Genomic DNA, 16906 nt, shown 5'->3' with positions numbered 1-16906 from the left:
GGCAGGATTCAGGTATCTTTGCCCCCAGGGGGAAAACAGATGTCGTGTAATAGTGGGGTGGACAAACAGTACACACGCCGGGTGTGTCAGCAGGGCGGAGGAACTGGGACAAGGGTCATGGAAGACCCCATCTGGAAGACCCTGGAACTCGCTCGTGGGTTCGAGAAGGGAGACGCGGCCAGGGCAGAGCCAGGCCACGCCGAGGGGAATAAAAGCAGCTGAGAGCGGGAGCTCAGGGCTGCCGGTTCTGGGAGTGGACTCGTCTCGTCGTCGCTGACGTCTTCGCTAGATATCGTGCAACCGAGGTGATGGATTTTTTTATTGAGCAATCATTGGAAGGATGTAATTAACCAAGTTAAAACTTTAGCTGCCGTGCAGTTTACTGCTAGACAGCCAGTTTAGATTTAATTTCATAACCATATCCATATTCCCAGTCTGTTACCCCCACCTTCACACACTACCATCACCATTGCCACACGTTGTTTTTCAGCTTGCGCATTTCCAATTTACCCCCCCGGACTGATTCAAGAGAACACACGTTTTTGTTTATTTAATTTTATAATGGAAGCCACCAAGTATATATACATATCATATTAAAATGATAATATGAATAAATATACCTACTTTTCTTGATCAGATTTATCGGCACGTCCCCCCCGTTCGCCCCCCGCGTAAAATCCGGCCCCTGCGCACAGATCGGTCGTGGGAAACGACGCGGCCACTCTCCCTCCGCCCTCCTCCTCCGTGGCCGCCAGCTCACGGCTGCTTCTGGATTTCCTTCCGCTGGGCGTCCTGCACAGTCCTCGAGTCTTCCCACGGCCGCGGCCCACGGATGTTGACCCACGCGTCCGCTTCTGCCTCCTTCAGCTTCTGCAAACGTCGCACGCGGCGGCACACGGAGGGGACGATTTCGTTGAGTGACGAGGCGCCAAACTGACCGAACGCCGGGCCGGCCGGGAGAGCTCCAACGTCGCATCTCATCCGCTCGGCAACAACAAAATGTCGCCGGGAGGCCACAGTGGCCAGATGTTAACTACCTCGCTTGGCATACAGGAGGTGCTGGGTTCAATCCCGACCCTGACGCCTGCTGCTGTATATTTGGAGTTTGCGTGTCTCTCTCCCCGTGGACGTGTGGATTTTTCTCCGGGTCCTCCGGTGTTTCCCTCCACATTTAGAATCAATGTCACGCGTTTATGGCATTTGGCTGTTGTACATTTCAACATGATGAGCCACTTCGTAGAGCTGTTATTTGTGGATGGGTTGCTTCTGGAAAAATAACTAGATAGCTCAGTGGGTCTTACCTGGTGAAATAAAACATAGTTGAATAATTTAAATGAGGATTTCCCAGTGGCAGATGTGTCTGGCGGCACCTGGTCTGATAATGGGCTTTAGTCTGCCGGTAGGGGACCATGGTCGCTATGCTTAGATATATTTTAGCTTGAAATCTCACCTTGAGCTCTTATTATTGATCCTATCCGCATTTACTCATTTCTTTTGTGTGTGCGTGCACCGAAATGTTTGCGCTGTGAAAAGCAGCAGCACTGCTCGTCAATACGGAGGCTGCTCCGCCCGCAAGAGAAACTTTACTTTCAATGAGCTCTTGGCCGGTTATAAATAAAAAATAAACAATAATTTATTTATTCAGGAAAGCCTCGCTGAGCCTCTCTGAGCCTCGGTGAGCCAAGTGGGAAGACACCGGAGTGGTTACGGAAAGCGAGCACTCACACGCGCGCACGAACGAACCAACGCACGTACCCATGACAAGGGATCAGAATACTAACGCTTTCATACCACCGCCAGAACATCCGCCGCTGCGTTGGGCAATGACGGCGGTGGGCGATTCGTCGATTTAAAAATCGATTCTCAGGCTCGGGACACGCTCTTGAAGAATCTCGTCGCTCGTCGTCGTCGTTGTTGTTGTCGTTGTTGTTGCCGTTGTTGTCGTCGTTGTTGTTGATGTTGTTGTTGCCGTTGTTGTCGCCGTTGTTGTTGATGTTGTTGTTGCCGTTGTTGTCGCCGTTGTTGTTGATGTTGTTGTTGCCGTTGTTGTTGCCGTTGTTGTTGCCGTTGTGCGCGGGCTGCTGGCCGGGGCCACGTACGGAGCGGCGGCCAAAGCGAGGAACGTGCCGGAAGTGGACGCCCACTGCGATGAAAGTCGGCTCGACCGCCGATGCTAAGTGCATCGTCATCATTGTCGTCACCATCACGATCCATGAGGCAAGATAGCCCCGTAGGTGTCCACTGCACATTTCGTCATCTGTTTACACTTTCAGGTAGTGGCCACATCTTTTTGGAACCAATCTCTTATGTCGTCATCGTCAAGCCATTCCCTGTTAGGGCTTCCTCACTTTCTGGTTCCTTCCACTTTTTCGAACAACAACACTTTTCGGTGCGTGGCTGTATGTATGTGTGTTGAACTTCTTTCGCACCGTATCCAACCGTGCTAATCGGAGGTGCGGGGGAAGGTCAACAAACTAAACACAAAAAGCAGTTTCCAAAGAAATTTGTGCATAGCTCCAGTGGCTTCCTAAGATTTAAAGGAAGAGCGTTCCAGACGGCCGCAGAAGTGCACCTGAAAGCGCGCGGTGCGGTGACCGTCTTTGTTCGGGGGCTAGCCATCGCGGCTCCATGACGAAAAGCGATGGTTGAAGAAGTGGATTGATCATGGGCGATGATGATGATGATACATTGAGATTCATTTGAGATTTAAAGCTTTCGTGACTGCAGGGATTCATCTTCTTGGTTCTTTCGGTAAAGTCACGTAGAAGGGAAATAATAAAATAATAAAAATAAAACAATAAAATTCTCATGACGTTTCATTCAGACGCTGTCTTTCCGACAGACCTGTTCTTCACCTGAGGACGGCTGCTTGTGTTGTGGCCGAAACGTCGTGAGAATTATTTTATGTTTAATTTGTATTATTTTATTATTTCCCTTCTACGTGACTTTACCAAAAGAACCAAGAAGATTCATTTGAGACTTCCCAAAGCAAATCGGATATTATTAGACCGCTATAAAATCTATCAATTGCATACAATGGTGAAATCGTGAACTTGACGTCGCGTGCGGGAAATTGAGGAGCGACCATGTGAGCCCAGGGGGCAGGGCACCCGGAGGAAAAGTCGCTCCGCAGGACCGCGGGAGATGGCCACGGCTCGGGGAGGCCTTCATCCAGCAGCGGATAGACCACAGGCCCGTGGTGACGGTGACGATGAGGGGGCCTCCCCCCCCCCGAGGAGCGACAGGGCGTCGCGAGGACGGCCGTAAATCACTTGATTAACCGCGCTGGCCTCACCTGATGAGGCCAAGCGGGCGGACGCGCGCCGCCTCGTTTGGCTAATCGTGGGGTCAAGTCCGGGGTTAATTCCCGGAGGGACGTAGCCGCCACCAACAACCTCGGGGAGGCGTCCCCCGTTTCCAAAACGCCGATAAACGAGCGCTTGCCGCGTGCTCGGGGTGCCTCGTCAGATTCGTAACGCTACGCAAAAGCCAAAAAAAAAAATGATAATAAAAAAACGACGGGCCGGGGCATCCGGCTCGACGCGCATCGATGTCGTGAATGCGGCAGCGTTTTTTGTTGTTTTTACGGGGCTGCTACGGCCGCTGTATTGCTAATGAGGGGCATGCCAGTGTGGGTAATGAGGAGCAAAACGATGGCGAAGATGCGTGAGTGAAGGCCTCCGACCTCATACTCCTTCTCCAGGCTCACGGACTCCTTCTCCTTCAGCTGGGCCAACAACTTCGGGTCCATCTGCGAGCAAAGAGACGGAACACACGCGCGTCCACTTGTGTGTGTGCGTGAGCGTGCATTTGTATGTGTGTGCGCGTGAGCGTGCACTTGTGTATGTGTGTGTGCGTGCACTTGTGTGTGCGTGTACTTGTGTATGTGTGTGTGCGTGTACTTGTGTATGTGTGTGTGCGTGTACTTGTGTGTGCGTGAGGGAGCGATGCGCTACCAAACCCAGGGGCCGGAGTTCGATTACCGCTCACGGCCAACGTCAGTGACGATTATCTTAACCAGTCCTGGGTTTCCCCTAGGTCTACTCAGCCTTAACGGAGTTTCACCCTGGGTTTCCCCTAGGTCTACTCAGCCTTAACCGATAACCTGGTGTCGTATGGTGGCTGGGCAGTTGTGGGGCGTTGACCACACCACCCGCTCGTGCAGTGCCAAGCCTTCAAAGGTGCACGCAAACAGCACTTGCCCCAACAGCATGTGCAGGCTACATGGGGGGATTTTGCCTTTGCTACATTGCACGCTCATCCTCACGCTTGTGTCACATTGGCACGTGTGTGTTTGTTCAATGGGATTAGGGTGGAATTGTCCCCCGACTAGATGTGGGCAACATTTAGGGAATGCATCTGGAGGGCATTCGTAAAGAAGTGAGAAATCAAATAAAGATACAAAGTTCAGATGTAATTTTTTTTCCCCCAAGAATAATCTTACAGCTAATATTGCGCTTACCCTGCCTTTGTTTTTGGAGGCGTCATATCGAATCTGTGCGAATTCCTTCAAGCCAAACGAACCCCCAACGATGAGGATCTACAGAAACACACACCCACACACACCAACAAAACAAATTCGTTTTGAAGAAAAAAATGTTTACCCAGTTTTAACCTCGATTGTGCAATCGGAGTCGCATCATCCGATCGAATTTCTCGCAGCGCAAACCTTCGTGTTGGAGAAGGGGCCATGGGAAGCAGATCCCACAAAGCGACCTGCTGAGATCCTTTCAAGTGACCTATGCGTCTTGCCTTTAATGTTTGTTGTCCTTCCGCCGCGCCTCCGATTAGCACGGTTGGCTACGCACGGTGCGAAAGAAGTTAAAAATGCATAACGCAAAGTAGTGGGCAGCACTTTCAAAACCCGCTTCTGCATGCGACAGCGATGTTCATCGCATGACAATCAAAGCAATAATACAATTTTCTAAATTGGAAATCAGCAGAGCCAAATTTAACGCGATGGATATATTTTTTTTCCGTGCAGTTACTGGGAACCGGACTGACGACCCGGTCACCACTGGATTCGAACTCGGGATATCTCTGCGGGAGGCGGCTCAGCCGCTCTGAACCCTGGGCGACCCGGCGAGCTCGGAGACGGACTCGTCTCAACATCGCAGCGAGGCCGCGGTCCGATCGACGGGTCATCGATTTTTGGTTGGTCGATTCTTCAAACAATAACGAAGATACGGGGCGGGCGGGGGCGAAACAGGACGCGGCGACTAATTGTAGCGCGCGGGATGCGGCGCGGACAAGTTTCCATCCGTGGCGCCGATTGAAATGAGCCGGTCAGGAACGTTATGGAAGCGACATGGGGAGCGGGAGGAGGGGGGAATCCGATCGAACGACAGAGCGTCGAGCGAGCGAAAAACTTCTCCACCGTTCGATGAAGACGCGAACGCCGTCAAACAACGCAAGAGCCGGAGAGAGCGTGGAGAAGGGGGGGGGGGGGGGCGAGTGGGCGAGGGCGGCGCTGCACGGTGTCCTGGAGAGCAGCGGCGGGGCTGACACGGAGGAGATCGAGACATCGAGACAAAATGTCAGGGGGCGGCGGAGGTTGACGTGGCTTCTGCCTCCACCACATCCAGCAAGAAACCCGTCCGGCGAACACGCCCCCCACCCCCCCCCCCCGCTCCGGGGGTGTGCCGGAACGATCGCCCGTCGCACGTCGTCAAACCCCCCCACCCCCTCTCCGGCAAGACGTTTAACTCCGACGTTAACATCTCGGTGGCTATGAGATGTTGACTACCTCGCCTGGTATGCAGGAGGTCGTGGGTTCGATTCCGACCCTGCCGGCTGGTGTATGCTTGGAGTTTGCGTGTCTCTTTCCCCGTTGTCGCGTGGATTTTTCTCCGGGGCCTCCGGTTTTTCCCTCCACATTTCGATTCAACGTCACGCGTTTAGAGCATTCGGCCACTATAAATGTCCACGCGATGAGCCACTTTGTTGAGCTATCATTTGTGGCCAGGTCGCTTCTGAAAAAGAGCTATACAGCTCAGTGGGCCTTACCTGGTAAAATAAGAAAAAGTTTAGTTTAATAGTTTAGTTAAGAACGAATTTCAGGCCATCCGGGCAGGTTTTGCAAAAGCAACAATTACAGCCATGAGTCCATCCGTTGCTTTTCAAATGCCACGGTGAAGACATAAAGAGTGCAAACTTATCACGTGAATGTGAAATAATATTGTCAACTAAAAAACAGCGGTTGTCAAAATGGAAATTCAAGTATGATACCTTCTGGAATTTTCAATTGGAAAGCAGATTACAAATGTGTCCACAAAGGATAATGCCATATTTTAATAATCATCACCAGCCAAGTTCTGACCCACTGGTGCGTGAATGAAGGGCTTTCCCCCTCACTGTGTGGGCACCTTTGAAAATGACGGCGTTCCATCTCATGGGATTTTCCCTGCTGACAAATATCGCAATAATTAGAAACAAAAGGAAAAACAACCTCCATCTCTCCAATAGTCCTCGAATGCCAAAGTCCATCTCACTCACGCACGTGAGTTGCCCACATCACTCCCATCTCCTCAACGGAGATGGGAGTAGCCTTCAGGGTCCTTTGCCAACCGCGAGGAACCATTTGAAAGATGCCAACTGCTCGTGACAGGGGCCGATAGACAACTGCGACTGACGGGGCAAATTTGCCACTCGGCGAATATTGCACGAAAAACACAAAGACTCCCGCAAACCCGCACACACGGTTTGTGCGAATTCGTGCTGTATATGCGGCTAACCTATTTCTACCCTGAATTCGCTATATACAGGTTGAAATCATGCTACCATGCGATCGAACGTGGGTCAACATTGTGTGTACTGTTTATGTGCGTGTGCACTCTGTGTACTGTGTGTGTGTGCCGTGCGTGTTTACCGTATGTGTGTCTACTGTGCGCCGTACTTAGCAGGCAGCCGTCTCCGTGTGCGGTGCATTGTGGGTTGGGTGACCGTGCGTGCGGTGCACGCTGCGCGGTTTCACTCTGTGCGCCCCTTTTTTTGAAACGCATCGACTCGCCATCTCCGTGCTCACATTACGTTTACACTGCTGACACAATTGGTTTGAACGTATATATATTCATACAGTATTTGCCTGCGTCTTTCACCGGTTGTGCCCTTGGGAGCGCTGGTGTGCATTTGAATGTTCATTAAAATATTTGTTTCGGTAAAGTGAAAAAAAAACACACACACACGGATTCCATGGCAGCCAACAAAGGCCTATGCGGCTGAACGAGAGCCCTAACTATTTAAAGAACCGTTATCAATCCCCGCACCGACCACGCATTTCCCTGGGGCACTTTTAGCACAAACGGACCGACCGCCTAAGCTCTACCCGCATTTTTACAAAACGATTCCAAAGTATTCCCGACAAAAGGATTCAAGAGAGCAAGTGAGTTTGGCAGCGGAGGGAAAACATTATTGAAGTTACAAGAGAGAGGAGAGGGGGGGGGGAACGCATCGCTTTGCAAAATGGAAATTTTGTATGCCCCCCCCGAGCTCTCATACTCTGATGGTGCGTTGTCTTTGAGTTGTGCGCCTTTTGGCGTCATCTGGTCCAACACCATGTGAGACTAGGCTCTAAGAAAAGCTGTCTCGGGTGTGGACGAATCAATGTCAAGGAGAGTGCATACATTATCAGAGTTGTGTTTTTTGTTTGCAACATGACTCCTTGTAAAAAAGGTGTCAGTTTTGTTGCCAGATAAAAGGGTAAAAAAACAATTATCATATTTTTCTACTGGCAAAGAAGGTTCCAATGCAGTAAATGACATACGAATTTACATGTTTAGGTTAACGAAGCCTAAACATGTAAGGCAAAGAGAAGGTGGCACGGCGGTTGGCACACGGCACTAAATATCCGGCCACCCGATTTTCGATCGCCGGCGACTGCCAAAATCAGCGGCGAGCAAAGTCTGAACCGGCGCTGGGCACAAGGCCTTTCAAAAAATGTCTCACTTACCAGCGTGGTGAAAATGGGGGGGAGGGGATGCAGGCCTTCCCTCACAATCCCGCGATGTGAATAATCCACCTAGCACCTGCACGCGAACCGATTTGTCATTTTTACCGTGCGACTTGTTAATTTTGAAAAAAAGATAACTTCAAAGAATTTAATCCCATCGAAAAAGGCGGAGATTAAAACGGCGGGCGAATTTTTATTTTTTTTAACAGGAATAAGCGACGCAATCTGCATTTTGAAGACTGTTGTGTTTTTTTTTTCTCTCGCTTTGTTTTATCAGCACCAAAACACCCACGTCAAAGGATCTCAATTAAAACCTCTCCTGGGTTCACGGTGAATAATAAAGACCGAGATGATTACCTCCCAGCCCGATGCGTGCCCACGTGTCGTGCGAATACAAATGTGAATTACGCACACACGCACACACACACCGCCGGTGCGTGCGACGCTACGTCCTCCGTTTCCCGCGTCAAGCCAGAAACGTACAAACATTTACCAGCCGCCAAAGCGACGAATTCACAATTCTAGGACGCGAGGTCCCCCGTGTCGAATCCTCGTCGTGAACTTCGTCACTGGCTCCGATCTATCCACTGCCGGATCAAGGCTGGACGATGGTTGATGATGTGAGCCATGAGCGTTTATACGATCCGTGTTTGTTGCGGATAATAGGAAGACTAGAACAGACAGGCACGTAGGGATGCGTGCTGGACAATTTATTATATCGCGACAGTTGGTGGCGGCTTGGGAGGTGGGGGGGAGGGGTAGAGTGGACTGCATCCAGCAGTGGACTGACCATGGCCGATGATAACGATGATCATAATGGCTGCGGCAACTGACTACGGAGTCACGTGGCGCCTACTTCAACCGAGAACATTGTGACCTGCTGTGGCGGCCGCACAATGCAATATCTGGGGCATCGTCTCCATCGTACTCTGCGATGGGGCCACAGAAACTGCGAAAAGCCACTCTTGATTATGTCATGCATTTGTCCAAAGTTAAAAGACAAAAGCGTTCAACTGAAAGGTCAACGTATATCTGTTTTTGTTCCCCCCCCCCTCCCCCCCACTCTTCTTTCATTTTTTTTACATCGATATTATATATCGCGGCGGTGTTTTGACCGCAACAGAAAATGTGCCTGGAAAAGAATCGATCTCACTCAGACCGCGATATTGACAAGCGCCTGCCGTGAAAGCCATCGCTTTTGGCAAGCGTAACCGCATCGGGTTTTCCGAGGTGCAGAACAAAAAACGGACGCCAGGTGCGTTACAATTCTCTTTCCCCCACCCCCTCCCCAAAAAAACTAACTGACTCCACCGATCCTATTAATTTTGGGGGATATCACCACGTCTACTGCTCAGGGTCTGCGTGGTTTTGTTTTCCGGGTCGTGTCGCGCGTTGTTCGGTAGGACGCCTGATGTCGCGCTCGAGGCACGACGCCCGAAACGTCGGACGAGGAGTGAAATGTGAAGGCGCGTTCGCGAAGGATACGCCGGACGTCGTGGCAAACGCAACAATTCATCGAATGGTCGTGGTTGGCAAATTGTTCCACCCCTAATGGATCGTCACAATCATCGTCAGCCATGGTTAATCCACTGCTGGATGAAGGCCTCTCCAAGTGGCCGCTTTAGGTCACGATTTTGACGGATGGCCAATCGTTATTTCTTTAATATATATTTCAACAGTTCACTGCGGTCCACGATAACAACCCCAGCCGCGATCGACCAACGTCGCCTCGCGTTGCAAATTTGCGTGGCCGATTTAACGAGGGCAACCCCACATTTCACATTTAGGCGGTTAATTATTGCGCGAGAGAGACGAATTACGAACACCGGCAAGCGGCAGCTCGCAGTAATTATGCCGTAAAAAGGGCACGCCGACCCAAATATCATCACGGTGAACCCCGACAAAAACCAAAGCGCCGTTGACTTTTAATCTCGCCCAGGGGCGAGCGTGTCGGCACCCGTGGCCGAGTTGCCGGGTGGAGGCTTGCCAAGCGGTCAGCGTGCACCGCCAGGGACGTGCTCCCAATCTTGAGATTAATCTGAAACATCTGTAACAAAAATTAATCATCTGGCCTGTTTTGGATTCATCCAAAAAGGCGGAAGAGTGCCGTCACGTCGCCGCGCTTTCCACGCCAAAAGCGGCGGAGCGCGGCCACCGGGCTAAGTCGCCGGCAGGAGCACGGAGAGAGTTCTTACATCCTCTTAGGTTTTTTCTGTAAAGTCACGTAGGTAAAAAATGAGAGCTAAAATTAGCTCTCATGATATTGTTTTTTCCGAGACCAAGGTGCTCTGCAAATCCTCTGGCTACCATCAAAGGTTTGTACACGAGGCCATCCAGATATACAAACACGGACATAATTTCAACCACGATGATGGGTACAAACTGAATAATCATTGGAAAGATGTTATTAACCATGCATAAAAGATTTAACTACACATATTTGGACCATCTTATTTCACAGGTACTATTCTACTTCGCCGAGTGTTAACATCCCCAGCGTTTAACAGTACTCTCCTTTTATGTATTTGGGTTGTCACCAACACTGGGTTAAACAACATGCGCAGTGTCGTTCTCTTCTAGCATCTGCACCTTTAGCATGTGCACCTGTTGTTCGCTTTTAGGCCCGCCCCCCCCTCCCAATACGTTCCATTCATTGGCTACCACACTCAGATAAGCTCCTCCCCCCCTCCTCCCCCCCTTAACTTGTAAATCTAGCTGTGACGGTCCCACCTGATGACGGAGACTTGTGTTGCCTCCGAAACGTCGTGATTTATTATTTTATTTTATTTCTATTATTACTTTCATTAATTTTAATTTTACTTTTTACCTACGTGACTTTACCGAAAAAACCTAAGATTATGCATCCTTGCAGTCACGAAAGCTTCAAATCTAGAATTAGAGTTCTTACATATCGGAGCACGATTGGGGAGGCCGATCTGAAAATGCTATAAAACCATCCTCGAGGATCCGAAATGTGCAGTGATTTTTTAAATAAAAAAAGTGCGTGGCTTTGCGCGTACTGTACCAAAGCAAGCTGCCATTTGCACGGCGACCCGCTGCATCAGGAGTAACGAATGAACACTCCCTCCCTCCCGTCGCGTCCCCTCCCCGAGCAGTCGTCTTCGCTCGAGTGGGGAAGTAGCTGAAAGCGGCGTCGTGGTGGCGCATCGTCAAACCGCACCACCCCCCCCCCCCAGCCGCCAGCAGTGCAGCCGTGGCATCCTCACCCCTCCCGCCCGCCTGCCCGCCGTGAGACTGAGTTTCCGCGTCAGTGATCGCGATGGCCAGAGGCTCGAGCTGCGATTCCGTGCATTGGAAGAAATTATTTTGTTTGCTTGCCGAGCACACAGGCCCAGAAGGCCTAAATGGGCCGCCAGCAAACAGTGACATTCCAGTTGTTATCGACTCGTTAATGCTTCTCGAATTGAGCAAGGTCATTCATTATACGTATGCGGAGTCGGCTGCGTAGAAATGCGCCGGGAAGGAACTCCAAAGATGCGCGAAGAAGAGCTTTGTATTTAAAGCTTTCGTGACTGCAGGGATTCATCTTCTTGGTTCTTTCGGTAAAGTCACGTAGAAGGGAAATAATAAAATAATAAAAATAAAACATAATAAAATACAATTCTCACGACGGCTGCTTGCGTTGTGGCCGAAACGTCGTGAGAATTATTTTATTAGGTTTTATTTTTATTATTTTATTATTTCCCTTCTACGTGACTTTACCGAAAGAACCAAGAAGAAGAAGAAGAGCTTTGTAGCTCATCGGATTCCCCCGGTGCGAATAAAGATTCCCGATTGCGAAGGCGAGCGGCGCGTCGGAGGTAGTGCCGTGCGACCTGCGGCGTTGGCGGTGGCTGAACACCGTGTCGATGAGACGCATCGGTGAGCGCGATCGAGCGAGTCCTCCACATGGACGGAGGAATCAACGAGCGAAGTTCACGGCTACAGCGAGCGCGGGGTCGTCAATTAGCCTTGGCTGCTTTACGCGACATATCAACGGTGCCGTGGTTATAATCGCGAAAATAATGTTGATGGGAATGCCCCACTGCGCCTTCACGGCTCAATTTGCAAGAGGGCACATGCTGAAATCAGCGCGGGTGCAGAACGCTTTGTGGATTGCTACATTGCAGAATTGTGAGAGACTGCGATGGCCTGAGGCCCTTTTCCAGCAGTGGATTGATCACGGCTGATGGCGGTGGTGGTGGTGGTGGTGGTGTTTGTCTGTATTTGACAATGCCTTGCTAATTTAAGGCGATCGCCATTGATTTTCTCCTGCGTTTAATTAGAGCCGTTGAAGTGAATCGCAGTACCAATCCAGGATTATTTATACCCGCATCGCTATTCCTTTCAATAGTGAATACGGGCGATTACCACGATGCATGCGATTCTCTGTCGAGATGCACAGTGTCAGGGTATTACTACCAGAGCACTGATAAGCATAACATCGCTAGACTACACTTGCCATTCGGCGTAACCAATCATCTGTGCTTTAGACCATCCTCTATCCGCTGCTGGACAAAGCTTCGAATATGAATAGCAAAATAAAGTAACTTAATCATATTTGTCTCTGCACATATGTAGTGACTTAACTCGGAGACGCTAAGACTTGGAGGCACTAAGACTTGGAGGCACTTCTTATATTTAACGAGCACCCTCGGCACAGTACACACCCTACGCTGGTACACACTCTTCTGTCGCTCGCTTATACACAACACTAGCCGTCTAACACCGACGGCGCTGAACCGAGACAGCCAACTACCGTCTAGCAGCGCAATGTCGAGTGAAGACGACGGCGAAGAGACGACAGCGACGACGGCGACCATCTTCAACAGCACGACGGGGATCCCACTCCATACGACAGCCCCGAGCTCTCGCTCAGGGCCCCCCCTTTTGTGCTCCCAGCGTGGCCTCGCTCCGCCCCGGCCACGCCCCCTCTCTGGAACCTACCAGCGGCTTCCCGGGCTTCCCCCACGTGCCCCTTCTGTGACCTTTCCCCCAGATATCCCCTCTGGTGTGTCACGTTGCCTGCTGACGTCAGGGCTGCTGTAAGCCGCAGATCCCCTTCCCCGCCAGCAGCACGCGCTATGCTGCTACATCGCTTATTCTATGCCACTACACTTTTAACAAACAGACAAAATAATTTAACCCATCAGCCACACGGCCTTCGAGGGAAGTTCATCTTAACAGCAGCTATGGTTCAATAGAAGAAAACTCTGCGCCGGTTTCAAACAGACTCAAGCGTGTTTCTCGTCAGCAGAGTCAGGGCCTGCTGGAACCAATGCTGGTGAACTGCCAGATACTGATGGACTGCCAGATCTTCATTGCCAAGGACCTATAGCAATTCAATTGGGAGCAACTGGGACCCTGCGAGAGTCCTCCACGTGGCGCGAGCAAAGAATTAACTTTTGAATTTATGTTTCACGTCGTTAACCACCACCCCGACCCACATGTTGCATACAGCTCACTACGCGCACACACACACAACGTTATTGTAATGAAATGCGGCAGCAATATCAATTAATCTCGCCGATAACCCAGGAGACAAATTGTCAAGTCAAATAAATGACACACTGGGCGGCCGGGCAGCCGGTCGGCCGGTCGCGAGTTGTATACGTTCCCAAGATTAGATGTTTATTCGATCAGCTTAATCAAACGTCCGATTACATTTTCCACAAGCCCAATCCTGCACCTTCCCTGATTAGCCCTCGCGCTTTAGGCCCAAAGATGTTTCAACGGCGATACGAAGCAGTGGGGCCGTGGAGAATCCGTGCGCGCTTCTGTTCCTCTCGACTGATGATTCCCAACGAGGGTGAAACCGGTACACAGTCGTCTCACCGACTGCTGATTCCAGAGGCCAGGGAATGGCTCAAGACGCTTCGGCTATGTTTTTTGTATTTCGGACCTTACCTTGTTTGTTTTTCCCACAGGCAATTGCTGCTGCTGTCTACAATAATACTATAAAAATATATTTATTTTGGTCCAAGGCAAGGCTGCGTGCATTATACACGCAGTACGGTGAGTTCACGTGACGCACAAGGAAAAATATATTTGTATGACCAGCTTCTGTTCTATTCTTGCGCATGATGGCAATATGTTCGGGAGCTGAATGCCAATGTCGGGGTTCGCTGCTAGCCACGGCAAGAGGGCTTCAGGACCAACTTCGTGTAGTTTTGCTATTCCTCCTCCATTGAAGGAGCGCAGATTGCAGTGTCATACTTCATGTTCTGTAGTTTGGGTCGCACGATCACAATCGCACGATCACAATCGCACGATCACAATCGCACGACCGCGGCTCGTCTCCAATGCATCTCTACATATATCTATGGGTCTCCACGTATCCTCTACGCGTCTCTACGTATATCTGTGCGTCTCTACGGATTCACTGTACGGTCCACAGTTTGGAGTGCTTGGCCACACCGTGGGTGCACTCAAGGATAGCGTCATATCCAAGATGAGTTAGAAGCAATATAGCCACTCAATTGTGCCGTGTGCGAGTTGGCGAACTGCACATCTACCCACCCCCACTCAGCCACTCACCCGCCACCAAATTATATTTGGGGCCGTGCAAATTTACACGGGGTCTATGGATCGGGGCGTGTTGCACACAGGAGCCTTTGATCACCCACGTGCGCATCAGGTGCTGCAAGAGTGACCTGGTACGATGGGGAAGAGCGGTCCAATGGTCCCGCACCTCCGATTAGCACGGCTGGCTACGTACCGCGGCGGAAGAAGTTCAACATGCGTACACACAATCGTAAAAAACAAATACGTTAAGCATTATTGACAATTTGTTTACAGCTGCACGCAAGCTTTAGCTCCGATGAGCTCATCATCACTTTACAGAAGATCGTGCGAATTTGCTCGCCGTCGGTGGCGCAGCGACGCGGTGTGCGAGCGCTAAATTGTCTCAGCTGCGCGGGCAGATGCAGCCGCGCGGAATGTGGATCCGAAAATCAGTCGCCGCCAGGTGCGAGGCGGCAGCCGACCAAACGCAACTCCGGATGAACGAGGAAAAACAATGCAAATGAGTTGGTAAAAAAAAAAGACAATACGGAAATTGATTCAATTGGGACATCAAACATCGTCAACATTAATGCAATCTTTTGGAGGTGAATTGTTACATGCAAATATAATGAGGCAAGCCAATCAATGAACCCAGTTACTCGTTTTATACATGAAGCCAAGTAGCCGTTTCGGTGGGATCCTAAGTGCACTACAATCCCTCATGGCATCACTACGTTCATCTCGCTCTGCGTCTCGATTAAGAAGAGCTACACTTGTCCCACCGTAGTTATAGCCTGCTGTAGTTATAGCCTGCTGTAGTTATAGACCATCGTAGTTATAGCCTGCTGTAGTTAGTGTCTGCTGTAGTTATAGCCTGCTGTAGTTATAGACCATCGTAGTTATAGCCTGCTGTAGTTAGTGTCTGCTGTAGTTAGTGTCTGCTGTAGTTATAGACCATCGTAGTTATAGCCTGCTGTAGTTAGTGTCTGCTGTAGTTATAGCCTGCTGTAGTTATAGACCATCGTAGTTATAGCCTGCTGTAGTTAGTGTCTGCTGTAGTTATAGCCTGCTGTAGTTATAGACCATCGTAGTTATTGCCTGCTGTAGTTAGTGTCTGCTGTAGTTATAGCCTGCTGTAGTTATAGACCATCGTAGTTATAGCCTGCTGTAGTTAGTGTCTGCTGTAGTTATAGCCTGCTGTAGTTATAGACCATCGTAGTTATTGCCTGCTGTAGTTAGTGTCTGCTGTAGTTATAGCCTGCTGTAGTTATAGACCATCGTAGTTATAGCCTGCTGTAGTTATAGCCTGCTGTAGTTATAGACCATCGTAGTTATAGCCTGCTGTAGTTAGTGTCTGCTGTAGTTAGTGTCTGCTGTAGTTATAGACCATCGTAGTTATTGCCTGCTGTAGTTAGTGTCTGCTGTAGTTATAGCCTGCTGTAGTTATAGACCATCGTAGTTATTGCCTGCTGTAGTTAGTGTCTGCTGTAGTTAGTGTCTGCTGTAGTTATTGCCTGCTGTAGTTAGTGTCTGCTGTAGTTAGTGTCTGCTGTAGTTAGTGTCTGCTGTAGTTATAGCCTGCTGTAGTTATAGCCTGCTGTAGTTACAGCCTGCTGTAGTTTTGGCTGCTGTAGTTACAGCCATCTACGTAGTCGGTTAGAGCGACTTTTGTCACGGCCACACTTTTTGGCCCCTGGTGGGGGTCGTCGCAGCCACAGGTCGCGCTTCGTCCGTCCGCCGGTGTTTTTCCAAACGACGGCGACGCCGCTCTCGGGGTTAAACGCACGGGGAAGGGAGGAGAGGAAGCAAGCGGGGGAGGTGTGCGGAGGAACGGGCCACGCGGAAGAATCGGCGAACAGCTTGAACGCAATCTCACGCAATTACCACATTAGCTTCCTCACGAAGGCAAACGCCACGGCCTCGCGGTGATCATTAACGGGCGAAGATTTTCCTCGTCTTTGTTTCAGCTTCCGCTCTGCGTGCGGTTTGTTGTTGTTGTTGTTGTTGCTTTCGTTCATTTATTTTCACAACCGCTCATTTACGTGCGCAAAACAGCGCACGGACCAACGGGGTTTGGACGCGACGCGTAACAATCTGTGGACGCGATGCGGAACAATCGGCTGGAACCCCCGCTTGTTAAAGTTTTAATTTCCCTCGCCGTCCGTGAAAAACAATCAGCCTCCGAGCATAATTATCTGTAATATCTAGGCGATATCCCTACGTTATGAAGCCGTTTACCCGTGGCATACCGCGCGGGGAAGGGGATTCGAGAAAAACGGAGCAGGCACGGCTCAAGGCGAGCAGCTGGAAGGAGGAGCACGAGGTGGAGAAGCAATAACTGGGCAAAGCTGTTGGTGATGATTTTCCAAGAGTTTTTTTGGGGTAAGATCGCGTAAATATGAATGTGTTGTTGAACCCCCCGCCACCACCCGTTGCAGCCAATTAGTAAGGTAA

At 50.2% G+C, this 16906-nt stretch overlaps 1 protein-coding gene across 1 annotated transcript in view; it reads right to left on the bottom strand.

Annotated features, from left to right (window-relative positions):
* Positions 1 to 539: 539 nt before the first annotated feature.
* COX16 (cytochrome c oxidase assembly factor COX16) overlaps positions 540 to 16906 on the bottom strand; it is a 36333-nt gene continuing 19966 nt past the window's right edge. The window contains exons 2-4 of the mRNA XM_078606273.1: positions 4463 to 4540; positions 3686 to 3751; positions 540 to 870 (exon numbers count right to left, since the gene is read on the bottom strand). Of these exons, the coding sequence (XP_078462399.1) occupies positions 757 to 870; positions 3686 to 3751; positions 4463 to 4540 (258 nt within the window). The 3' untranslated portion in view covers positions 540 to 756. The remainder of the gene's footprint in view (positions 871 to 3685; positions 3752 to 4462; positions 4541 to 16906) is intronic.

This window comes from Lampetra planeri, chromosome 25 (assembly GCF_965212315.1).
Source record: "Lampetra planeri chromosome 25, kcLamPlan1.2.h2, whole genome shotgun sequence".
NCBI classification, from domain to species: domain Eukaryota; kingdom Metazoa; phylum Chordata; class Hyperoartia; order Petromyzontiformes; family Petromyzontidae; genus Lampetra; species Lampetra planeri.
This window is presented reverse-complemented; position numbering and strand designations above follow the sequence as displayed.